Source organism: Engystomops pustulosus, chromosome 9 (assembly GCF_040894005.1).
Source record: "Engystomops pustulosus chromosome 9, aEngPut4.maternal, whole genome shotgun sequence".
NCBI classification, from domain to species: domain Eukaryota; kingdom Metazoa; phylum Chordata; class Amphibia; order Anura; family Leptodactylidae; genus Engystomops; species Engystomops pustulosus.
The window spans coordinates 30,098,924-30,126,413 of NC_092419.1; the positions used below are offsets into that span (position 1 = coordinate 30,098,924).

Genomic DNA, 27,490 nt, shown 5'->3' on the forward strand with positions numbered 1-27,490 from the left:
GAGGATTCCAACGTATGACACAGGCGTATCCCACTGCCTATGCCTATACCAACCGATTGCGGGGGAGGAGTGTACATCAGTAGCAGCTTGTGATTGGCTGCTGCCGATGGTCAGGTCATTCCCCCAGTGATGTCACTGTCCTAATATGGACAGTGACATCCCCGGGTCTTCCTTGCAGCGATGTATGCACATGGCGGAGCTGTGAGGAGAGATGCAATACGCTGCACGTGCTCCCCATAGCCTTCTATTGCTACCGCTAAGCGCATACGTCGCTCACGTTGCAATGAATATTTCATTCATGGCCCAGCCTGGTGGCATTATCCAAAAAATTTACTTTATAGTGAGATGTAAATTGGTTGTATAAAATCAAGAAGGTGGAGAGTGTAGCCCTGAAGTCAAGCTCTCCAGACCTCAGAATGTCACCAACCAGTCCTCATGACATCTGCAGCGTCAAGTGAATGAACGTGAAGCTGGTTCTCTGAGGCAGGTAGAGCTTGACTTTTGTTGATTTTCTGGATGATGTTACCGCAATGTACCATAAAAGAAACATGATCTGGAAATTGTTGACAAGTCCGGTCAATTTGGGACCCAAAACCAAATATAGGTTCTAATGTCCCAAATCACTCTGACGGCTTCCCTTTAAGCTGCTGACTACATAGAGGTAGTGGTCTATTTTGTCATTTTCTCCTGACAGGTTCTGTTTTAACCTGTTTTAAGTATTTTTTGTATTTTCTGGTTGGCAGCTCTTTCTGCTCTCTCCTTTTCACTGCTCAAAATGTCTTCTCCCCGTACCAGTATGTCAGGCTTAAGTTACCCATGTACCTACAATAGCCATGAGCCACACTCATTGGGCCACAAGCTACACATGCATACTTGGGTGTAACATAATTTCTGGTGACATATACATGTACAGGCGGTCCCCTACTTAAGGACACCCGACTTACAGACAACCCTTAGTTACAGACGGACCCCTCTGCCTCCTGTGACCTCTGGTGAAGCTCTCTGGATGCTTTACTATAGTCCCAGACTGCAATGATCAGCTGTAAGGTGTCTGTAATGAAGCTTTATTGATAATTCTTGGTCCAATTACACCAAAAATTTTAAAACTCCAATTGTCACTGGGGCAAAAGAAAAAAAATTGTCTAGAACTTCCATTATAAAATATACAGTTTCGACTTACATACAAATTCAACTTAAGAACAAACCTCCAGACCCTATCTTGTATGTAACCCGGGAACTGCCTGTATATAGACTGTACATTTCCAGGTGATGAGTAGAACCATGAACATTATTTCTAAGCATGTAACTTACTTGTTGCTTGTCTGAACAGGAGGTGATGTAGAAGAAGATGTAATAACCTCATTGGCTGTAAATACCCCTGAATTCCTTAAATTAAAAAAAGATTATAGTCAAATAAAAAAAAAAATTGTCAACAAAGTTACTAAAATTGCACATATTGAATTTGGTTAACTCTGGTGTATTACATAGTGTCCAGTAGTTTTACACATAATGGGGAAGATGTATCAATGTCTACACCAGAAAACTGAAGTAATTTGCACCCAAAAGGCATTTCATTTAGGTTTTAGACCATTTTTCGGCAGTTTTCCGACCCCTTTTGGAAAAGGGACATGTCCTTGGTAACTAGGGGGCTGAAACTAATAGGAAGTGCAATGTAGGACTTGCCTGTCTTATGCTGCACCAGATTAGAGGGGTTGTCTGAGAATGAATGAAAAAAAATGGTGGCCGAGAGGGGGCTGCTTAAACAAATTTACTAACCTCCACGGTCTTGCCCGGCGTCCAGCGCTGCCATCTCTCCGGTCCGTGCCCCATGTAAACAAACAGGGGCACAGTAGCCTCGCTGCATTCAGCTTCCACCACATTCCCAGCGCTGTATAATGCGGTATGGGTGGGCAAGGAGGGTCACCTCGACCGAAAGCCGAATTCAGCGTGGCTTTTATGCCCCTGTTTGTTTACATGGGGCATGGGCCAGAGAGATAGCAGCGCAGGGTGCCAGGTGGGCACCAGGAGGTGAGTAATTGTTCATTTTTTTAAGCAGCCGCCTCCCGCCCACCATTTTTTTTTATACAGTTTCGGACAACCCCCTTAATTATCCAGCATCAGAGACAGGTATTGATCTGGCACAGCGGAGAGCTCTGCACACATTAATACATCTTCCCCAATATATGGATGTCTTAATTCTAGAGACTCTGGTCTGTCTCATAGTGGGTGGTCTTCTGCAAAAGTAAATGTTATTGTTCTCCGTAAGTTCTTAATAACCTATGTAAATATGTACCATAATTACCTATCAGGTTTTGAATCTGGAGTTGGAGACCAAAGAAAGTTCCTGCCCTCTAGTGACTTCCGCTGTGGGGATCTAAGAGAGAGAGAGAGAGACAGAGAGAGATTACATCATGGAGGGGGGAGGGTTTTCATTGGAGGAGCCTCTGAGGACTTCATTGAGGGAAAATTCTCATTGACGATTTGGCGTAAAAAAAGCGTAAAAAAAAATTGCAAAGGGGTTTTGGATTCAAAAAAATCACAAGGGCCTTTTCCCGCCATGTTGGCTTAAACGTAGAACCACTGCTAGTGCAACATTGTGCAAAGCCTGATTTATGATTTGCTATGTTTTTTAAATAATCCCTAAAAAAATTGCAAGGTCACTCCATTCCCCTCCTGGTGTATGCGCTGTTGCAATTATTTTACTTTACTTGTGATTAGTTTTAAAAAATCCCAGAGAGATTTATTAAAGGGCCAACGTCACTTTAATAAATCTGAAAAGCAGCGAAGCTCCAAAGGCAAACACAGAAATATCGCAAAAAGCTGCGTAATAATAAATCTCCCCCATTGAACTGGTTTTGTCCCTTTAATAAATGTTCATTTGCTCTTATTGCTGTATGGGATCTTTTTTTTCCAAAAGTTTTAAAATGTCCCATCAAATACTACACCAGCAGGGGAATGGAGTGACTATGAGACTTTTTATGGGACTTTTCGCAAAAGTCCCAAGTCATGAACCTGGCTTTGCACTAGCAGTAGTTCTATGTTTACACCAGATTAATAAAGAGGTGTATGTAATCCTGTGAGACTTTTTAGCAGTGAAAAGTCCCAAAAAAAACCTTAATGCAAGTTTTTTAAGACTTCTTTTACGCCAAGAAAGCCTAGGAAAACCAATGATAAATCTCCCCCTTTGTGTCTATTTATACAGTGTCAGGTTCGCTAGGGAGATTGCTGGGACTTCTGGTTCTTCTGGTGGTACCAGCAGTGTTCTCCGAACCCCGGCGCGTATCCGCGCAAACTCCACCTCTCGTCCTGGGCAGCGGCTGCTAAGATCTCGCGCTGTCTAGGAGTTGCTGGGACTTTGAACCTCTGCTTGGTGCCTGGTTGTTTCTGCACCATGAGGGGTTAATTCCCAGATGCTGTCCAGCACCTATCAGGTTCTGGAGGTGGAGTTCTGGCTGCATAAATTGCAGCTTCACTGGTCTCCTGTGCCAGTGTTTGAAAATCCCTTTCTCCACCTGGTTGCTGCTAGTTTGTATTGCTCAGTATCTGTATCTATATTGTTGTTTACTCGGCTAGTTTTGGACTTTGACTCTTGCTTACTGATTCTGCTTTTGACGTTCCCTCTAGTTGTGACTCCGGCTTGTTTACGATTCTTTTATGTTCTATGTTTGTCAGTCTGTTTGTATTTTCCCTTATCCACACTTACTCAGAATATTCCGAGTCTTCAAGTAGTCGCCCCACGGTTTAGCGTGGGGGGGCTATAGGAAGGGACAGAGGTTGGGGCAAGCTCAGGGCACACTATCCCCTGTCTTTTGTGTACCCTATCCTAACAGAAACACTGGCCACACATAGGTCTGCATCCTGTATCCGACCTGCTACATTCTCTCCTCCCATGGAGCCTTTGTCAGCTGTGGTCACTCAGGTCCAGACCCTAACTCAGTTTGTTCAGGATCTAGCCTCCCGTCTCCAAATTCAGGAATCTATGCAGGTTCCGGTGCGGACATCACCGCAGGATCCACTGCCACCCACACCTGAACCTAAGGTTCCTCTCCCTGACATGTTTTTTGGTGACCGTAAGAAATTTTTTTCATTTCGGGAGGGCTGTAAACTTTATTTTTCCTTACGTCCTCGTTCATCGGGCACAGAGATTCAAAGGGTGGGCGTGGTAATTTCCCTGCTGCGTGGGGATCCGCAAAATTGGGCCTTTTCTCTCCCACCTGACTCTCCATCCCGTTTTTCTCTTGACGCTTTTTTTTCTGCTTTAGGCCAGATTTATGACGAACCTGACCGCCGAGCACTTGCAGTTTCCCACCTTAGATCTCTGTGTCAGGGAAAACGGACAGCAGAAGATTATTGTGCCCAGTTCAGACAGTATGTAACTGACTCGCAATGGAATGACTGCGCCCTAAAAGACCAATTTATGTCCGGACTGTCAGACCGAGTACAGGACTTAGTCTTAGCTTATGCTGAGCCTCAGACATTAGATGATGCTATGACTCTGGTCATCCGAGTTGATCGTCGCCTAAGATCCAGGCGATCACCTCGGGTGTCCTCTGACTGTCAGCCAGCGGCCAGTCTGTCTCCAGGTAGTCCAGAATTGGAACCCATGGAGCTGGATAGCATCTCTCCTGCACAGCGGAAGCAACATCGACTGAGACGTCATCTTTGTTTCTACTGTGGAAGTCCTGATCATCTGGTCAACACCTGTTCCAAGAGGCAGCAGCAGGAAAACTTCCGCTCCTAAGCAGTAGTCGGGGGGACTGCTTAGGAGCTCAGGTACTCCCAATTGTGTCTAGAATGTATTTACCTTGTACAGTTAAGTTTCAGTCTGTTTCCTGCACTGGTCGCGCCTTTTTGGATTCAGGTGCTGCGTCTAATTTAATCGATTACAAGTTTGTCTCTCAGTTTTGCATGTCATTGATTCCATTGTCCACTCCTATCCAGATGTCGGGTGCGGATTTGACCCCTCTACAGGCAGGGTTGATCAAATTCCGAACCCCGCAGATAAAGCTTATGGTAGGAGCTATGCATGAAGAATGGTGTTCTTTCCTAGTTATGGAAAACTTGTCTGAAAATGTCATTCTTGGTCTACCCTGGCTCCGGATCCATAATCCGGTAATTGATTGGGAAACTCTGGAGCTGGTTCATTGGGGTCCTCACTGTAAGGATCACCTGTCCAAAGTTTCATTATGTACAGTAGTAGCGGAAGATCAGAGTCTTCCAGGTTTTCTCTCTGATTACTCAGATGTGTTTTCAAAACCCTTGTCCCAAGTCCTTCCTCCTCACAGGGAGTTTGATTGTAAAATTGACCTTCTTCCTGATGCTAGATTGCCAAAGGGTCGTATATATAACCTGTCAGTACCAGAACGGGAGTCACTGAAGAGTTATATTGATGAGAGTTTGGCAATCGGACATATCCGTCCCTCTGAGTCGCCCACTGGGGCCGGGTTCTTTTTTGTTGAGAAAAAAGATGGTGGTCTACGGCCGTGTATTGATTATCGAGAATTAAATAAGATAACGGTAAAAAACTCAGGTCCTCTCCCCTTGATCCCGGATCTCTTAAATCAGGTTTCTGGGGCCCAAGTTTTCTCTAAATTAGATCTCAGAGGGGCTTATAACCTGATTCGGATCCGAGAAGGGGATGAGTGGAAAACCGCATTTAATACACCTTTGGGGCACTTTGAATACCTGGTTATGCCCTTTGGTTTGAGTAATGCCCCAGCGGTTTTTCAAGGGTTTATGAACTCCATCTTTCATGATTACATCGGTGTGTTTGTGGTGGTATATCTAGACGATATTTTGATTTTCTCTCCTGATATGGTTTCTCACCAGCAACATCTCCGCCAAGTACTTACCAGGTTGCGCAAAAACCACCTCTTCGCGAAGCTGGAAAAGTGTGTTTTTTGCGTCCAGAAGGTTTCCTTCTTAGGTTATGTTGTGACTCCCTCTGATGTACAGATGGATCCGAGTAAGGTTCAGGCGCTCACGGACTGGGTTCGGCCTACCAATCTTAAGGCCTTACAACGTTTTTTAGGTTTCGCTAACTATTATCGGAACTTTATAAAGAGCTTTTCCGTGATCGCCAAACCCCTCACGGATCTGACCCGTAAGGGTGCTGATCCGAACAATTGGTCCCCTGCCGCTTACTCAGCGTTTGAAACTCTAAAAGCGGCATTCTCGTCAGCCCCGGTTTTGGTTCAACCTGACCTCTCTCTACCGTTTGTTGTGGAGGTTGATGCCTCCGAGGTAGGAGTAGGTGCAGTGTTGTCTCAGGGGTCTTCCACTCTCACCAGACTTAGGCCCTGTGCATATTTCTCTAGAAAATTTTCTTCTTGTGAGAGGAATTATGATATTGGTAATCGAGAGCTCCTTGCCATTAAGTGGGCATTTGAAGTCTGGCGACACTTTTTGGAGGGAGCTCTTCATCCGATAACTGTGCTCACGGATCACAAGAACTTAGTATACTTGGACACTGCTAAGCGCTTGAACTCACGTCAGGCTAGGTGGGCCTTGTTTTTCTCTCGCTTTAATTTTGTGGTCACCTACCGACCTGGGTCAAAAAATGTGAAGGCTGATGCCTTGTCCCGTAGCTTCGGGACTCCTGAGCTTCCAGAGGCTGCTGACAGTAATATTTTGTCTCCAGGGGTTGTGCTGGCAGCTGTCTCCTCCCACCTCTCCTCTCAAATTTTAGCAGGACAAAGATCTGCACCTAAAGACCTTCCGGAAGGCAAATTATTTGTTCCTCCTTCTTGTCGTTTGAGAGTGTTGGAGGAGACGCATTGCTCGGTATTGGCTGGTCATCCGGGAATGCGGAGTACCTTGGATCTCTTAAAGAGAAGTTACTGGTGGCCTCACATGACTAAGGATGTGCACGCATTTGTCCAAGCCTGTCAGGTCTGTGCGCGAGGAAAGACTCCCAGGAGACGTCCTGAGGGGCCTCTTCTTCCGCTTCCAGTTCCCACCAGGCCATGGTCTAACGTGTCTATGGACTTCGTCACTGATCTGCCAGCATCTCAAGGCTGTTCAGTGGTTTGGGTGGTAGTGGACCGTTTCTCTAAAATGGGACACTTTGTTCCATTAAAAAAGTTGCCTTCAGCTGAAGAATTGGCTGAATTGTTTATACAGAATATTGTACGCCTCCATGGTATACCAGATGATATTGTATCAGATAGGGGCGTACAATTTGTTTCCAAATTTTGGCGAGCATTTTGTTCTAGACTGGAAGTTAATTTGTCGTTCTCGTCGGCGTTTCACCCTGAGTCTAATGGTCAGTCCGAGAGAATGAATCAGGAGATGATTCAATATCTGCGACTCTTTGTCTCGGACAGTCAGGACCAGTGGGTGAAATTCCTTCCGTTGGCGGAATTTGCTATTAATAACCACTGTAGTTCGTCCACACAGGTATCTCCGTTTTTCTGCAATTATGGTTTTCATCCACGTTTCTCTTTTTCATCTGTGCCTGTCTCTAATATTCCTCGAGCGGAAGCTATTACATCCAAGTTGCGCTCGCTCTGGTCACAAGTTCGGGAGAATATTCAGAGGGCACAAAATTCTATGGTCCAACAAACTGAAAGAAGGCGCACTAAATCTGATACGTTTGTGGTGGGGGATAAAGTGTGGTTATCAACAAAAAACCTTAAATTGAAGGTCCCCTCTTTGAAGTTTGCGCCCAGGTTTGTGGGTCCGTTTGTTGTTACTCATATTGTTAACCCGGTTTCCTTCAAGATTACACTTCCAGCAGGGTGGCGGGTCCATAACACCTTCCATAAGAGTCTTCTGAAGCGCTATGTTGAGCCTGTTTTGCCTCTTTCTGACCCTCCTTCTCCATCTATTGTGGAGGGGAATCTGGAATTTGAGGTGGAAAAGGTGGTGAATTCCAGATGGGTAGGTAACTCCCTGCAGTACCTGGTCCATTGGAAAGGTTTTGGTCCTGAGGATAGGTCTTGGGTTCCGGCTAGAGATGTTCATGCTCCACGGTTACTCAGGTTATTTCATCAGACCTACCCTCAGAAGCCATCTTTAAGATCTAGGGGTCCGAAGGCCCCCCGTCAGGGGGGGGGGTACTGTCAGGTTCGCTAGGGAGATTGCTGGGACTTCTGGTTCTTCTGGTGGTACCAGCAGTGTTCTCCGAACCCCGGCGCGTATCCGCGCAAACTCCACCTCTCGTCCTGGGCAGCGGCTGCTAAGATCTCGCGCTGTCTAGGAGTTGCTGGGACTTTGAACCTCTGCTTGGTGCCTGGTTGTTTCTGCACCATGAGGGGTTAATTCCCAGATGCTGTCCAGCACCTATCAGGTTCTGGAGGTGGAGTTCTGGCTGCATAAATTGCAGCTTCACTGGTCTCCTGTGCCAGTGTTTGAAAATCCCTTTCTCCACCTGGTTGCTGCTAGTTTGTATTGCTCAGTATCTGTATCTATATTGTTGTTTACTCGGCTAGTTTTGGACTTTGACTCTTGCTTACTGATTCTGCTTTTGACGTTCCCTCTAGTTGTGACTCCGGCTTGTTTACGATTCTTTTATGTTCTATGTTTGTCAGTCTGTTTGTATTTTCCCTTATCCACACTTACTCAGAATATTCCGAGTCTTCAAGTAGTCGCCCCACGGTTTAGCGTGGGGGGGCTATAGGAAGGGACAGAGGTTGGGGCAAGCTCAGGGCACACTATCCCCTGTCTTTTGTGTACCCTATCCTAACATACAGATGTGGAGAATCTTTTTTGGATTAAGAAACTACTAACTCTGCCCCTCAATTTAGATTTATAGAAAACGTAATTCAATTAATTTCCTGATTTAAGAAATTTCCTTACATTGGACTAGGGATTTCATCTCTCTCATCTTCTGCGTTTTGTATCCAGCTCTTGTCAGTCCTATACGTGGTTCGCACTTTCATCTGGCGCAGGATGTTCTTTCGGTCCGATTCTGCAGCGCTCATCTCTCCTGAAAGTCATGATAAACATGTTACAGCCTTCTCTCCTGACAGGACCGTTAATGGTAAGTACAGCCCCCCTACTTAAGGACACCCGACTTACAGACAACCCCTAGTTAAAGACGGACCCCTCTGCCCACTGTGACCTCTGGTGAAGCTCTCTGGATGCTTTGCTTTACTCCCAGATTGCAATGATCAGCTGTAAGGTGTCTGTGATGAAGCTTAATTCAATTCAATTTTGAAACTTCAATTGTCATTGGGACAAAAAAAAATGTTGTCTGGATCTACAATTACACAATATACAGTTTCGACTTACATACAAATTCAACTTGAGAACAAACCTATGGAACCTATTGGGTACGTAAGCTGGGTACTGTCTGTAGTTAGAGGGAACATCTCAAGAGACCGGCATGTCTTATAGCCTGATGGATTTGTCTCAAAAATATACGGACAATAAGAAAGATTGACTTAGAGGGAAACATACACTGGACATACCCCCTCTGTGATGCTCCCGGTACATGATGTCAACTCAAACCAAGACTTTACAACTTGCTTTTACTCTACTTGCGCATGCACAGCACATATTTTGGGGTAAAAGTTCTCTTTCCGACCCTTATTAAGTGAAAAATTTTCAAAAAGACACAAAGGCCAATAACCAATACTTGGGGTACACATGCCCTGGATATCCTCCTCCTAGCTATGCCCCTACATCCCCTGATGGGAGTATAGGGGCAGCGTTTAGGCTACTATCAGGAGACCGATCCTTAGGACAAATGTTCATTGTTTATAATATCATTATATTATGGTATCTTCAAGCAATCTCCTATTACCGGTATATCATTTCAATTGGTGTCAGACTGGAGCGTCACAAAAAAGGAAAGTTGTACGAACTTCTATAAGAATATTAACTATGCCGTAATAACTTGTTAAACCTGTCAGTCATATCTTAGAACTATAATATAAGAATGAATAAGTCATCACACAATGGGTGCACTCCAAGAGCAAACCCTTTTCTATATTGAATTTTCTACCATAATTGTGCTCATAAGCCTTGTGTCCCCATTGCTGGGTTGCACCAGTACTTTATAAGCTGCAGCTGGACTTGTTATCATCCAGAAAATCAACTTTGTAGTAAGATGTAAATTGGTTGTCAAGGACTTGACTTCCTACTTTCCCATCGTCTAAGGTTGATTCACTGAGTTTATTGGCATCAGTTTTATGAATGAGTGAATCAGACAATTCATTCATTGTCCTATGAGGAAATATTTTCACTTCATACATTACAATTCATCCATTATCTATTTTTTACATGATGGGTACCAGCAGGCAGGGCTGGTTTTAGACAACGTGGGGCCCTGGGCAAAACTCAAATTGTGGCCCCAAAATAAAAACTATTTTATGAACAGTCATATTATTGTTATGCACAATAATAACACTTTGTAGTTACTCACAGTAGTATGGTAAGGCAATGTGTTATATGGGACTGTAGAAGGATTTATAGGGGAGATGGATGATAGAAGATAAATATGAAAGATGATACAGATTTATAGATAGATGATGCAAGGGGCCCCTTTAGGACAGCAGGCCCCGGACAAATGCCCAGTTTGCTGCCCCCTAAAGCCAGCCCTGCCAGCAAGGCCACCATCAGAGGGGGAATATTGGGACTCAAGTCCCAGCCAGAAAGGAGAGCCTAGGTCCTGAAGTTCTAGTGTTTACACTCCCTCCCTGATCCAATGTACATTGGTGGGACCCAACCAAGAAGAAGCCAAATCACACCTTTCAGTTGTGCTCTCCATCTGAGATAGATGAGGCCATCACAAGATAAAAGAAACACAAGCAAAAAGTAATATACTGAAAAATACACATTTTGAATAGGATATCCCAAATCTTCAAGGACTCATCAGAACTTGCTAAATTAGCCATGGAGATTCCTCGAAGCAGTCGTGGGGTGGAAATAGTACAAAGGCTGAAATCAAAGCGACATAAGACCCACCTTGTGTCATACATTGTGTCCCCAGAGTAAACACATTAACGTGGGCCCGTATTACAAGTTGTCTTCAGTGTCTCTGGGTAGACAATGGATTAAGACGTCTAGACCTGATGCTTTTACCTTTGAACTTGTTTTTATAGAGTTACTTTCATATTGTTTTATTAGAAGTCCTTTACATAATACTATATCACCTGCTAAGAAGAAACCTCCATGATTAACTCACGCAGTCCTGCAGTACCTTCCGTAGGCTAATAACATCATAGAGAAGGACTATGGAGTATGGAGTATGGAGATGTAAGGTCTGTGTTACATAATGACTTCATAGCCCAAAATAAATGATTATTAAATAAATAATGAACCTTTATGTTTTTGAAGTTTAAACGGGTTGTCTAGACCAAAACTTTTTTTTTTTTGCCTAGACAAGTCCTATTTTCTTCATCCCACACTTCACGTCACATAAAACATCAGCTGGACCTGCTGGAATCAGTCTGGTCAAGTTTACTGTTTTCTGAAGGGCGCCTTAAGGCACAGGAGGGTCTGAAGTCTGTGCTATGTGCAGTAGAATGCAGGTTATAGGAATTGGGGGTAGGGGTGGGGGGTCTGACACCTAGCACCTAGTCCGCTGTATCCTAAATAAATACCTCCATTCAGTGTGTCTATGGCAGTGTGCGTGGCTATCACCATCAATGCCATAGAGATGAATAAAGCAGAAGACACATGTGCTACCATCTGCTTTGTTCATTTGGGGTACAATGGACCCTAGTTATTGTCATCCATAGGGATCCCCCCCACTGATCAGCAAGGTACCCCCTTACCTGTGGGTGCATTATAATAAGCAAGGGAGTTCTTTGAATAGCGCCTTTAAATGTTGGACTAGCTTTTTGGATAAGCTCATGTCCCCGGATTACTCATCACATGACCGGCTGAATGTGACCGAGCCCCTCTTCCAACAACGTATTGGTGGGGAGTCAGACCCCACATATTTCATATCGATCACAAGGGAAAGTTTCCAATATTATTCTCCCAGAAAACCCCACAGTTCACTGTCTGTTACAGACCTAATATGGGGGTCTATCCATTCCGATATTACAATATTCAACTGGTTGTCCTGTTTGGTGATGTTATCTTTGGCACAGAACTACAACGTGCTTACAGTATTACACCCCCCCCATATACATCAATGTTCATATTAACCCACTTCCCTAATAAATTGCTCTCCATAAATTGTCTGTTACCACAACTACACGAACCACATTGTATGACTTCCACATAAAACCTGTATGGTTTGGCTCTGGATATCTGTGTTAGCATACCCCGGCAGCCTGAGGTGTGTTGGGTGAATATCAGTGCACCCATTGTTGTCAGTCTGTTATACATGAAATGATGTGACGTGACACGAGATGTTATTCCTTTTGCTGGAAATGTTAAGACTCAACAACACAGAATCCTCATGCACATAGGAGCAGGGATTGTGGCACAGCAGGGTGGGATTTGATGACGGTGCAAACCCTTTAAATGCTGCCAGTGGGTCTGCTCATCACTGACTCACACATGTGATCAGTGGCGGCAAGGATCACTGGTGTTAGCCCTTTAAATGGACACCACCATTTTCCCTTGGATCACTACACGTGATATCATCAGGGAGCAATGATCCTAGGGAGTATGGCGGTGTGCCCGTATCTGCAATGTTTGACTTGGACCCTAATATTATGGTACAGATCCTCGGTACAGTCCTCATAACATTCTGGGGCACATTTACTTATCTGTCCGCTAGAGTTCACAAAAAGTGCATTGTCCAACGATAATGCACTCTCCCGCGACTCACTAAGATCCTGCGACCGATATCCTGTCGCTTCCCCGCTCAGGTCCGACAGAGTTCACCTTCTTCTTCCTGGTGCATGTAAGTGCATTGTCTTTCGACACAATTTAAAAGTTAAATCCTGCGCTCAGTCCGAATCAGTTGGATTGTCCAACGGCAGCCCCTCGATTTCTGTCACATGAAAGCCAGCACAGATGCCACAAACACAAATTTAGATTAAAACAAGGAGACTCTCTTCTTTCATAGAAAAAAAGAAGTGAGGTTCTATGTCTCACAGAGCCAAAGATATAGCCCTATGAAGTGTGCACCCCCCTCCAGATTCTTAGCAGCAGGCTGCAGGGAGAATTCTGAGAATGCTGGACACAGGAGCTGCTGCACCTCACAGATAATTGAAATATTGGGGCAGATTTATCAAGTGTCTGAAAGTCACTGTGCTTGCCTGATCAGTCCCTGTCCCCATGAGGCTCACAATCTATTTAACCTACCAGTAACTTTTTGGAGTGTGGGAGGAAACCAGAGGACCTGGAGGAAACCCACGCAAACACACAGAGAACATACAAACTCTTTGCAGGTGTTGACCAGCGCTGCAAGACTGTAGTGCTCACCACTGTGGCACCATGCTGCCCATCAAGCTCCCTATCATCTATCTATCTACTATAAAATTCTCCCATATTACAGTTTGTTTTACCATACCAAATGGAGCCTCTTGCTGACTGTGACTGGTCATAAAATAGTTTTATTTTGGGGCCCCACTTTCAGTTTTGCCCACTTTGTCTAGAACCGACCCTGCTCATGACCTGTACCCTAATACAGCAAAAGCCAAGGCAACCAAAGTTATGATTAATGGACATAACTTATAGTTGTTAATCATATAGTGACTTACATAGGACTGCAAATGATAAGAAAGTACTGCACAGGTAAGAAATACACTTTATAGCATGTCACACTCTGTGTACACGCTTAGTAGATCGTGTTGTACCCCATACAATGAGGGCGCATTCACACGATACGTTGCATCGCATTTTTGGATGCATTCAGGAGGCTTCAGCCTTGATCACATGTTGAAGTAACATTGGGGCACCTTTACTTACCCGGTCCAGTCGCGATCCAGCGGCGCGTTCTCTGCTCTGGATTCGGGTCCGGCCGGGATTTATGAATGTAGTTCTTCCGCCGTCCACCAGGTGGCCCTGCTGCGCTGAAAGTCATCTCATCGCGCTGGAATGCACCACCTCGGACCAGGTGAAGGTAAGCGCTCCCCAAGCGACACTTTTTCGGTTTTTAAATGCGGCGGTTTTTCCGAATACGTCGGGTTTTCGTTCGGCCACGCCCCCCATTTCTGTCGCGCGCATGCCGGCGCCGATGCGCCACAATCCGATCGCGTGCGCCACAATCCCTGGGCAATTTAGGTACAATCGGCGCAAATCAGAAATATTCGGGTAACACGTCGGGAAAACGCGAATCGGGCCCTTAGTAAATGACCCCCATTGTGTTTTAGCAAATGCAATGGAAATGCAACGCACTTCAACATGTGATCAAGGTTGAAGCCTTTGGAAATCTCAAAAAACGCGACGCAACGCATCATGTGAATGCGCCCTGAAGCTTCATACATCATCCATCTACAAGACAGAAGCCAGAATATCCAATATCTGCTCCAGGAGTCTGTACACGAGACACAGCGCAGCTCTGTCCCTCCAGCACTTTGGCAGCTCAGGTGTAATTCCAACTTCTAAATAACTTGACAAGAAGGAGCATGTCCCTATGAAGTCATTATCAGGAAACGTGTCTCTTCACAGATACACCCAGAAATGGATAGCAATTCAGTGCGGACTGTTTTATTTATTCTATGCTCAAAATTATCAATGTATAAGTAACAAATTCAGATCCTGCTCATATTTGCTAATGTATCTCTTCTGTTTGTCTGAATCATTGAACCTTCCGGGACAGGATGGTTTATTTACATATTGTATCATGTGTCTTGTCAAATAGCAAGTTATGGACATAGTAAAAAAAATGACTAAACTGATGCAGGAGCTGCAATCTCATTGCTCATTATGGTAAAAGGATGCAATTATTATCATTATTATGATTACTATTACCATTATCATTACACTTACATCTATTATGGGTAATAAATTGTTTAACTTTGTAACATTAATAACAGACGCGTAAGGGATCTGATTTTTTTTTTCTATTTTCTTTGTAAGGGTGATGTCAGACGTGGCGTCTTGGCTGCGTTTGCAAACGCAGGCCAAGCCGCACCCACAGGGGCGACCCACGGTCCAATTGCATCAGCGGTCCAATGGAAACGCCTGCGATCGGGAACGAGCCACCGGTGTTTTGCGTTAATTTAATGCAAAACACCGGCAGCTCGTTCCCGATCGCAGGCGTTTACATAGAAACGTCAATGCGATCAGGTCACGGCCCGCCCCGGTGGGTGCGGCTTGGTCTGCTTTTGCGTTTGCAAACACAGCCAAGACGGCACATCTGACATCACCCTTAGGTGTTCAGGTATTTGAGCGGATAGTTGGACATTGGACTGCAGAACTATTTTTTCAGTCTACGGCTGCCTAACAGAAGGACACTGATTTCTATGGAAGACATATGGTCTCCAGGTTGTACCATCATGTACCATTGTTCTATCCGTTTTTTTCATACTGAGCATGCTTAGCAAAGTAATATACAGGCAGTACAACAAAGCTAAGTTGCAGACACCGTTAATAACTGTTATAGCTGATTATTGTAACCTGGGGCTGAATTACAGTAAATTACCAACATCCAGAGGTCTGTTTGTAACTAGGGGTTGTCTGTAAGTCGGGTGTTCTTAAGTAAGGGAACCGCCTGTATATATATATTTTAAATAACAGGAAAAAAAAGGAAGCTAACTGATACTTATGGAAAGTATCCGTATGTATCCGTTTTTTAGAATAGATCCATTAAAATGTATTCATAAAAAAATGGATACTTTGTACTTTAGTATCAGGCTAAATTCACACTAGCGTTTCTTCCCTCCGTTAAAAAAGTGAAGAATAGAGGTTTAACAAAGGGTTAATGCATCAGTTAAAAATCTCATTGACATCAGTGTAATTTTTACATCATCCGTTATGGTCTTCATTAGAGGGTGTTATAAATGGGGTGCACAGGAAGTATTATAGAGTTTGGGGGATGTTGACCTGAAGGGGGGCGTTACATAGTACTGCTTCAGGAATGAGGACATTAAAAATGGTGGGATGTCACAGGAAGGAGCATTATACTAGCGGGACCATTAGGTGGATATTATACTGTGCGGGAGGTGGGTTAAAGAATGGGGCAAGGGCATAAAAACTTTCAGATGCCCGTGATATGTCTGCTGTCCCTCTTGCCCCATTCCAAAATTTGGGAGGTGGGATTCCTGCAGTTCTTTATCCAACTTTTGTTACTCGCTCTCAGTCTCTTCCCTCCAGCGGGAAAAGTCTAAAACAGCTGATGATCCCTCACCACTGGGGGGCGCTAATCATATCCTAGCAGCCATAGGTTACTTTCTTGTATTTGGGTGGTAACCCTACCCTTCTACCTCCCTCAATAGCACCATAGGAGAAGGCTTATACTACCTAACCATGTCCTGCCCCTGCTTGTGCTCAATGTTACCTCCATATTCTTTCTTGGAGTCCAAATGTATGCAGGAACCAAATGGCAAATTTCTAATTAGTTAATAGCAGGTTAATTTATGATCAATCAATTGACCCTTATTATCCATTCTAAATATCCATTCACCAGGGAAGATTCTCCATAGATGTGTTATACAGACAGTCCCCAGGTTAAGTACAAGATAGGTTCTGTAGGTTTGTTCTTAAGTTGAATTTGTATGTAAGTCGGAACTGTATTTTATAATTGTAGCCCCAGACAGAATTGTTTTGGTCTCTGTGACAATTGGATTTAAAAATGTGGATTGTCATAAAAATCAGGATTAACAATAAATCTTAATAACAGACACCTGTGATAACTGTTATAGCTGATTATTGTAGCCTAGGACTAAAGTACAGTAAATTACCAACATCCAGAGGTCCGTTTGTAACTAGGGGTCGTCTGTAAGTCGAGTGTTCTTAAGTAGGGGACCGCCTGTACTATGATACATGCTCCTAAATAATCGGTGATACATGTGCAGTAGTTACAATGTATGAAGGTTGTTGCTAATGTGAAACACTCACAAGACCAAACACGTTGTAAAGATCACATTACATATTCCAGGAGCAGATGAGATTTCTGGGGAGATTAGGAAAAGAAAATTATCTTTAATTATGAATTGGGCAAGTGCTTATCTGACAAATATGTTTTTGAGAAGCATAAACTGTCCTAAACTTTACAATGAGTTTAGTTTCACAGGCTGTTACACTGTCTCCCCCTCCCCCTGCCTGATTTAATCTCACTGCAGCACAGGAAGTTTCAGCACACAGCGGGAGGGGGAAGTGCTCCTTGCACAGTATAACAGCCAGTGAAGCTATAGCACAGAGGAGCTTTGGTAACACCCCCAGAACCGTTTAGACTTATTATCATAATTTTAAAAGTTGATTTTAGAAGGAAGGAGGCCATGGATAACAAATATAAGCAGATTACCACAGTCCCGGTGCCTGGATCTATGAGTAAGTGTCACTGGTTTATCATGATGGATTTTGATAGTAGATATACATGTAGGGATGTTTTCATTCACTAAAAGAGCTATTACTGGTGCCCATATACTAATTTGTAGTGCACATAAAGATACCTAACCCCTCCTTGATGGTAGATTTCGAATCCTTATAGAGACCCTTTCAGCAGATTTTACCCACTAAACTACCACCTCCCCTGGTACGGTATGTATTGTCCTTTCTAGAATTCCCTCTTTTACATTAAATCTCACCCATTTACCTATAAACAAATCTTCTCCAAAGTCATGTGAAAATGAGCAGAGAAGAGTCATATTTTGCAGTGAATTTTGAGGTGAATTGGATATTAACAGGAACCATGATTTTGGTATTATAGTTAAGATAAGAATCTCATCATTTGGATCGCATCAGACTTGTGGTTCTGTGAGCTGCAGGCAGTTAAAGACATAGTTGGAAAATGTGGGCTGCAGATAAAGATCCAGCTTCTGCTTATTTCTTTAACTGCCCGTATCTCAAGTTTTGTAGCTCCCAGAACCTGAAGTAATGTGAAAGATGAAATTTTTATCTTTACTATGACAGAAAAGGTTTCTAGGTCATACAGAACCATAGATAACTGATCCTATATCCGAACTGATACTTTCCCTGCTGCCTCTAAATTTGACTCATCACATGCAAAATATGACTCTTCTCTGCTCATTTTCACATGTTTGTGGAGGAGATTTTTTTTCATAGGTATACGAAAGAGATTTCACATAAAAAAGGGAATGCTAGAAAGAAAATAGCAGCTGTCCATAACTCCAGTTTTGTAGCTCTGAGAACCTGAGGTGATCTGAAAAATGAAATTTTTAGTGTACTACAGAACCATAGATAAGGGCATCCAAACCGATACCTTCCCTGCAGCCTCTAAATTTGACTCATCGCATGCAAAATATGACTCTTCTCTGCTCAATTTCACATGACTTTGAAGGAGATTTTTTTGTAGGTATATAAGAGAGAATTCTAGAAAGGTAATTGCATCCCCTACCTGAGGGGTCTGATCTTCTAATGGGGTAAACTGTGGTGACAAGTTTATCATATAGAACAGCAAGACGGGATGTATATGAGGTAGGTAAATATTTTATTCAACACAATAGAAGATAAAAACAATTAAAAATGTACCAGGTGTGCATATACAGAAAATCCACCAGACAACTTGGTGACAAGTTTCCTTTAAACCCTGCATATGTTTGTTGTGGATCCTTCCATTATAAAATCAAGCCCTAGGGCTCTGACCCTCAGGCCGCGGTCACACGTACCGCTAGGTGTCCGTTCATAATGCGACGCTAGCGCACAGGGGGAGGTCCTTTCCCCGAACACACATGCGTTTCAAGAGAAACGCATGCGATTGATAAGACGATCACATGCGTTTCTCTGGAAACGCATGTGCGTACGGGCCAAGGACCTCCCCCTGTGCGCTAGCGTAGCGTTATGAACGGACGCCTAGCAGTACGTGTGACCACGGCCTGGGGGCGCGTTCACACGTTGCGTTTTGGCCTGCATTTTCATTGCGTTTAAAACTCATTGCAACAGCTGATGAGAGGTGGTTTGCCTAATTACATTACTGTTAACATTTACATTTACAACATGCATCGTAAACATAATGTATGTGTTAACATAGCGTTAACCAATGTAAACAGTAACTTCCCCTTTAGGCAGGACTAGCACAGGCTTTTTATAATGAGGGTGTGATGGCTTCTCGGTAATTCCTCTGCGGGGGTGCGGTTGCATAGTTTCTTCTCCTTCAGTTTGCCACCCTGATCCCTGCTCAACCTGCCCGACAACATTTCCCTTGGCTGAGAAGAAACCTAATAAAATAGCTATAAAGGCAGCGCAGATAGCAGGTCCTGCCGCCTGTCACTGCAGGACGCCCATTGTCATTTGGTGGCACATTAGTAGATAATAAGCGATACTTACCTGTCAGTAAAACACTTGAGAATGACATTGTAGAGGCCTTCATCATACAACGTATTACAGCAAAATGGGGGAGGGGGGATTCCTGTGAAATTATCTAATTGTGGCCCATTGACATGTAGCAATTAACATTGCAAGGAAAATGATTTAGCACATTCATAGTCTAAGAGCTAAAACCAATCAAGAAGAAACTTAATTCTACATCATTAAAATCTACAATTACGGCACATTAAAGGGGCGCTCCAGTCACAGCTCATTCATTGGATTATACCTCGTGCAGGGCCAGAAGGGAGGAGCTGGACTCCAGGTTCTAGGAATATGATGAAGTCCAGCTCCTCCCTTCAGACCCTGCACCATGTATTATTCAATGAAGCTTTAACTAGAGCGTTCCTTTAACTTTTAAATGCCAGGGGACCACCCATCAGCCTTTGAGTAAGGCTCTTCCCCTGGAAATGCCTGCAGCTCAGACAAGTCTACATTTCAAGCTGTCTCACACTATGTATGATCTGCTCAGCTCCTCCTGCTCTATAACATGCTGCCTGCAGATAGGACACTATGTATAATCTGCTCAGCTCCTCCTGCTCTATAACATGCTGCCTGCAGATAGGACACTATGTATAATCTGCTCAGCTCCTCCTGCTCTATAACATTCTGCCTGCAGATAGGACACTATGTATAATCTGCTCAGCTCCTCCTGCTCTATAACATGCTGCCTGCAGATAGAACACTATCTACAATCTGCTCAGCTCATCCTGCTCTATAACATGCTGCCTGCAGATAGAACACTATATACAATTTATCGGCTCCTCTGGTTCTATAACATGCTGCCTACTGATAGGACAATGTGTACAATCTGCTCAGCTCCTCCTGCTGTATAACATGCTGCCTGCAGATATGACACTATTTAATATCTGCTCAGCTCCTCCTGCTCTATAACATGCTGCCTGCAGATATGACACTATTTAATATCTTCTCAGCTCCTCCTGCTCTATAACATGCTGCCTGCAGGTCAGACAATGGGGCAGATTTACTTACCCGGTCCATTCGCGATCCAGCGGCGTGTTCTCTGCGGTGGATTCGGGTCTTCCGGCGATTCACTAAGGCAGTTCCGCCGACGTCCACCAGGTGTTGCTGCTGCGCTGAATGCACTGGAGTTCACCAAGTGAAGGTAAGCGCGTGTCCCGCGACACTTTTTATTTTTAAATGCGCCATTTTTTCCAAATCCCCGATTTCCGTTGCGTGCATGCCGGCGCCGATGCGTCACAATACGATCGCGTGCGCCAAAATCCCGGGGCAATTCAGGAAAAATCATCGCAAATCGGAAATATTGGGGTAACACGTTGGGAAAACGCGAATCGGGCCCTTAGTAAATGACCCCCAATGTGTATAATCTGCTCTGCTCTATAACATGCTGCCTGCAGGTAGGATGTTATGTACAATCTGCTGAGCTTCTTCTGCTCTATAACATGCTGCCTACAGATAGTACAGATAGTGTATGATCTTCTCCGCTCCTTTGGCTCTATAACATGCTGCCCGCAGAAAGGATAATGTGTGGTGTCCAGCTGCTGGGTGTCACAGTCATATGCAGAAATCCATCTGCAGTGAATTATCACTCTAATAAATGTCATTTTTCTTAATCATTCTTCCGCCCTCCGTCCAAAATCAGCAATTTATGGCCAGACACTGACTGGTCTCATCACAGCAGATACTACAGTATGTGATTCAGTAGGACAATAATCTGTGGAGCCCACAAGAATGAGGATATATCCGATAATGACTCCTAATAACACCTTATAGTGGCTGGATGTCCATCAATGGGAGAATGGAATCTGGAGGTAAGTGATTTTCTGTATATGTGGCTCATAATCTGAATATCCCAGCCTTACACAGGGATTATGAGAGATTGATGGATGCAGATCATATCTCCCCAGTAGTGGGATCTACCTGCAGAGTATGAGGCATTCTGCAGAGATGATGTGAATAAGGACCAGGGATAATATAATGAATACATTTTGTCCCTCTGCTTAATAAAAAATTACATTTTTAAAAGTAATTTTTATTAGTGGCTGACAACCACTATTGACGCCACTACAACTCCCCCACATGTTGTAGCGTAAGTAGGGTGGAGGATGTATTACTTACAAATGGAGCACATTCGCCTGACAATATTTATGAAGGGGACTTGTCACCAGCCGTTTCACTAGTAAACTAACAGCAAAATCCGTCAGGGTATAAAATATTCTTTTTGGCATTTCATCGATTATGCAAAAAACTTCCCTTTAAAAAAATCACCTTCAAAACCATGTGCAAATGAGTTGATGAGTCATGCTTTCTCGGCTCGATGGCACCCAGAAACATGCTTCTGGTGTCATTTTAAAGATAAGAATCTGAACTTAAAAATTACAGTGTTATAGAACCTAGGCAGTTAAAGGCGGTCACATCAAGCCACATCAAGTTTACACTTGGTGTGGGCCCTAGTGGTGAGGACGGGAGTCTGTTATACCCTAAATTAATGGAGCGACAGGTTGGATGTGCAAGGTTTTTACGGAAGTATTGGGCTTGGCTATATCACTGTCATAGAGATGACTAGAGGCTCAGGCACTTGTGTGACCAGCTGTTCTAGTCATTAGGGGTACAATGGACCCCCAGATCTCAGGAATTGTCTTAACCCCCACTAATCAGCAAGTTATTGATAGGGGAAAACTTGATGTAACTAGACACCCCCTTTAAAGACATAGTTGAGACGCAAGCTGGAAATAAAGGTTTAATTTCCCGACAGAGAACCCGTCATCAGGTGTTGACCAATGAGGAAGCTATAAGAAAAGTTTCACTGTACTTCTCCCCCCAGCAGTGGCGTAACTAGGAGAGACAGGGCCCCCTAGCAGGCTACTGCATGGGGCCCCCCTTCCCACTTAAAAAATATACATATTAGTTTACTCACACATGTGAGTTACAATCACAAATAAATACACTCATGTGCATATACACATACATTCAGTGCCATATGCAACATACTCACATACAGTGTATACAGATACTGCATATATACATCACAGTATATGTTATATACATATTATGCTGGACATGTGCAGTACAATATAGATATAATGGTGCACATCCTCCATTCTTTATTGTGTCAGGTCAGATGATGGGGCCCCCTGACACTGCGGGCCCCATAGCGGCTGCTATGGCTGCTACCGCTGTAGTTACGCCCCTGCCCCCCAGTATGCTACGGAAACCGGACCCGGAGCGTGCAGTTTATGGCTGACAATGGAAAGAGCAACACACCCCGGGACAAGATACTGAAAACATCTGAAGCACTTGACACATTCTGACACTGACCTCCAGCTACGTTATACTGTAGTGTACCAGACACAAATCTGCTGCAGCTTTCTCCTGTCTGGGTTAAATTCATGTGGTTTAAAGCAGTCTCCATAAAACTGGCTTTAGGTGAACTATGATTATCAGTACAAAAGGCTTTATCTGCTATTTATTGGTTATCTGCCCCCTGGCAGTGGCCTTCACAAGATGTGTAGCCGACAATGGACCTACAAACAGATTTCTGCAGAGCATTGCGCAAAGATGGCCGATCAGTATCACCAGGTCATCAATGTGTTATGCTGGAAAACCACTTTAGGACCATTCACACTGGTCAGTAGTGTTATCTATATAGAGGTCATTGTACAGGGAGGAGGAGGAGATAAGCTGTGACATCATCTATTGTCAGTAGTGATGTAATGATGGGTCAGTGTTATCTATATAGAGGTCATTGTACAGGGAGGAGGAGGAGATAAGCTGTGACATCATCTATTGTCAGTAGTGATGTAATAATGGCTCAGTGTTATCTATATAGAGGTCATTGTACAGGGAGGAGGAGATAAGCTGTGACATCATCTATTGTCAGTAGTGATGTAATGATGGGTCAGTGTTATCTATATAGAGGTCATTGTACAGGAAGGGGTAGGGGATAAGCTGTGACATCATCTATTGTCAGTAGTGATGTAATGATGGGTCAGTGTTATCTATATAGAGGTCATTGTACAGGGAGGGGAGGAGATAAGCTGTGACATCATCTATTGTCAGTAGTGATGTAATGATGGGTCAGTGTTATCTATATAGAGGTCATTGTACAGGGAGGAGGAGGAGATAAGCTGTGACATCATCTATTGTCAGTAGTGATGTAATAATGGCTCAGTGTTATCTATATAGAGGTCATTGTACAGGGAGGAGGAGATAAGCTGTGACATCATCTATTGTCAGTAGTGATGTAATGATGGGTCAGTGTTATCTATATAGAGGTCATTGTACAGGAAGGGGTAGGGGATAAGCTGTGACATCATCTATTGTCAGTAGTGATGTAATGATGGGTCAGTGTTATCTATATAGAGGTCATTGTACAGGGAGGGGAGGAGATAAGCTGTGACATCATCTATTGTCAGTAGTGATGTAATGATGGGTCAGTGTTATCTATATAGAGGTCATTGTACAGGGAGGAGGAGGAGATAAGCTGTGACATCATCTATTGACAGTAGTGATGTAATGATGGGTCAGTGTTATCTATATAGAGGTCATTGTACAGGGAGGGGGAGGAGATAAGCTGTGACATCATCTATTGTCAGTAGTGATGTAATGATGGGTCAGTGTTTTCTATATAGAGGTCATTGTATAGGGAGGAGGAGGAGATTAGCTGTGACATCATCTATTGTCAGTAGTGATGTAATGATGGGTCAGTGTTATATATATAGAGGTCATTGTACAGGGAGGGGGAGGAGATAAGCTGTGACATCATCTGTTGTCAGTAGTGATGTAATGATGGGTCAGTGTTATCTATGTACTATACAGAAGAGGTCATGGTTTGGTGACACCTTCCTTTCAAGATTTCCCATTTTATTGATCTTATTCCCATTTATTATTAGCATGTTTTCCATTGAATGGTCCAATATTTCTATTCTGTAAGACTTTCTGTACAGTACACAGTATGTTGCTCATACATGACATACATGAGAATGTTTAGGAAACAATTTCAATTGTGCATTAACAAAAATATTGCTTTATGTGGGTCCTCAGTAAAGATAACAGTTCAAAGCAGCACTCTCCAGCCCGCACCATCATAGTAGTTACATAGTCTTACAATCCCTATTGTGTTAAAGTTTTACAAATTCCAATTACCATAAGAACTACCACAATACCATAACATACGAAGAGCAATGAAACATTTCCAATGGAAGTAGCTGGAACCATCTCTTCTAGTCAACACTTATTAAACCATCAGTGCGACTGTAATCATTTTGGTTTGAAAAAATCAGTAACATATCATGTCCTGTTGGTGTACGCAGAGAGCTAAAGTCTTAGTCCAGCAAGAACTATACAAATGTTATCATATAAGGGTAATATACAAGTCATACATCTACATGAGGATCTACCCTGGGTGTATCAGATATGGTCAGGGAATAACCAATCATTTTCTATATGACATACACATATAGATAATATGACATCATGCTTAAAGGGACTGGCCACTTTCTGCTTCATTAGATATGTCTCTCCATGTATGTGTCTTTGCCTCCTTTGGAAGCTGCAGCCTTTCCCTGTTCTCACCATGCTGCCCGCTGCATATATACACAGCTTCCTCTCTCTCTTTCTGCTCTATGCTGTAATGTGTCATCTCCCACTGACAGATAGGATTAGGGGGAGGGTGCAGTATGAGTAATAACTCTCCTGCTACAGCTCCTCCTCTTCAGCAGAGCACTGACATGTAAACAAAGAATCACAGAGAGTCCGCACACAGCATAAATGTGAGTATCAGGAATTCTGAATCACGTGATGAACATTCACATTTACAAGGCAGTAAAGATACATGTAATAGAGGGGCCAACCCTTTAAGGGATGAAGCATAAGACAATATTTACTCTCTGGTTGAATACATTGAATCATTGAAGTCTAGTTATTGTAAATCTCCTTGTATATGTTTGGTGTATCAGCTTCTAGCCAAGGTTTGTCCAAACATTCTACAGAACAACATGTACCGACCTGCTCTAGATATAAGGAAAATAATGAAATACTCACAGAATAAGAAAAGAAGGAGAAGTCCTTATTACAGGCCGGTATCCTAAATTTCTACTGATGAAGGCCAGGTCTGGCAGCTGAAACGTTATTGCAACTATCAACCACAAAGTTACAACCAAATTTTGGATGATCTCTACAGTCTTGTTCCTCCTACTCTATGGACATCTTATTTAAGGTTCAGAGAGTTATCTAAATCAGTGTTCCCCAACCACTGGGCCGTGGCCCTAGACCGGGCCGTGGAGCACCTGGTCCCTGGCCGTGGCCGAACTCATTGAAAAGAGGCTCTGAAGTGTTTGCTTACATCTTTCTAGAGAACTACAACTGCTGTTTGGGGCAGAACTTAACCAGTTGATGCCTCAAAAAGTGGTGAGGCATGGGGGGGGGGGGTGCTTCAATTTTTTTGTAAAATAAATGGAAAGGAACAAGTCACTGGATAAAATTTGCAGCAGGTTGGGAAATATCCTTGCTGACCAGTGGATACATACCCACATTTTTATCTAGTATTAAACCTGGTTAGACAGACAGGGGTGAAGCACTTGAGACCATGTATAAGCCGCAGATGGGATTGTTGCCATAAATTGAGAAAATCCAATGGAAACATATATACAGCAATGATGAATTATTCCGGTATACACATCACTTTCTCCAGATCATTCATAATTAGCTTCTATGTCACGTCATCTTTCTCTCCCGTTGGCCTCTCCTTTCCTCTTGTCATACTTGTACTATGCGAATTACAGGGAGGAACCTGAATCACTGTTCTACTTCGTAAAGGTCCATAGATGCCTTTTTGTCCTTTGCAGGATACACATTGATATGTTACATCTCAGAAGATACAAATTTAGCTACATATTGGCCAACAACATTCTACAGTCATTGTTGGAATGAGGCCAATGCCATCTTAGTAATTACATCATATAGTTATAATGATCAAATGAGGAATGTTAATAAGTCTACAATATAAATTAGTTCTACCAAAATCAGTATGTTAGGCCTCCTGATGCATGAGATCCTATCTGACTATTTAACGTTCATAGGAACTGGGGGATTTAAGCATGTTGAGCTTCCACATTTCTGATACTTTGGTAGATGAGAAGTCAGATTCATCAATATCTGTAACAGGCAGTCCCCGGGTTACATACAAGGTAGGGTCCGGAGGTTTGTTCTTAAGTTGAATTTGTATGTAAGTCAAAACTGTATATTTCATAATTGTAGATCCAGACCAAAAAAAAATTGGCCCCAGTGACAATTGGAGTTTAAACATTTTTTGCTGTAATGGGACCAAGGATTATCAATAAAGCTTCATTACAGACACCTTACAGCTGGATATTGCAGTCTGGGACTATAGTAAAGCATTCAGAAAGCTTCACCAGAGGTCAGAGGGGTCTGTCTGTAACTATGGGTTGTCTGTAAGTCGGGTGTCCTTAAGTAGGGGACCGCCTGTATACCAAAACTTAAGATCAAGGTTGTCTTATCTCTCTCTTCTTCAGTAAACCAGCATGATCATCAAAGACCGCTGAACATGTGTGTGAAGAAGGGTTGAGATGCAAGGAACAGCTGTAGGAGAAGAGTTAAGACATTTGTAGCATGGACAACCTGAAAAAGTTAACCATTGACTCAAAAAAGCTAACACCAGCCAGTGAAATCCATGCATAAAGAATAATTGCCTATCCTATAGTACATAGATGAAGTAAGAGGGTTGGCAGCGCAAGTGTTGTCAGAGGTCGATGTTTTGCAAGCTCAATTTGAAGGAATTAGTACCTTCTCTGATGGAGGGTATAAATATCTGAAGGGACTTCAATATCTGTGAAGTGTTTGAGTCAATAGAGATAAGTGTGTATCTAGGCAGCTTTTATGTTAACTCTCAAGGGTTTCTAAGATTTAAGTAGGTGGTTGGGAATCACCTACTAGAGTCATGAGGCTTCTGAAAGATGCCTGAATGTCTGATAGGGAAGGAGACTTTTAGGCAGTCTCCCAATATCTGCTCATTGTCATCCTATTTTTTTCCTTCAAAACTTGTAGTGGTCACTTGGTCGCTGTGTTTAGAAAGTCATTGTAAGCTCATGTGGATCTGGTCAGCTCAATGGAAGTCATTGTCCATGATTTTAAAGACCTTAGTCTCTCAAAG

The 27,490-nt window shown here is 43.3% G+C and overlaps 1 protein-coding gene across 5 annotated transcripts in view; it reads right to left on the minus strand.

The window, feature by feature from the left end:
• The window catches only part of ZNF185 (zinc finger protein 185 with LIM domain), a 90,514-nt gene that overhangs the window by 56,476 nt on the left and 6,548 nt on the right, over window positions 1-27,490 (minus strand). For all 5 annotated transcript variants that reach the window (XM_072123070.1, XM_072123069.1, XM_072123067.1 and 2 more), the window contains exons 2-4: window positions 8,800-8,929; window positions 2,303-2,374; window positions 1,312-1,386 (exon numbers count right to left, since the gene is read on the minus strand). In XM_072123070.1, coding sequence (XP_071979171.1) covers window positions 1,312-1,386; window positions 2,303-2,374; window positions 8,800-8,924 — 272 coding nt within the window. In that variant the 5' untranslated portion in view covers window positions 8,925-8,929. The remainder of the gene's footprint in view (window positions 1-1,311; window positions 1,387-2,302; window positions 2,375-8,799; window positions 8,930-27,490) is intronic.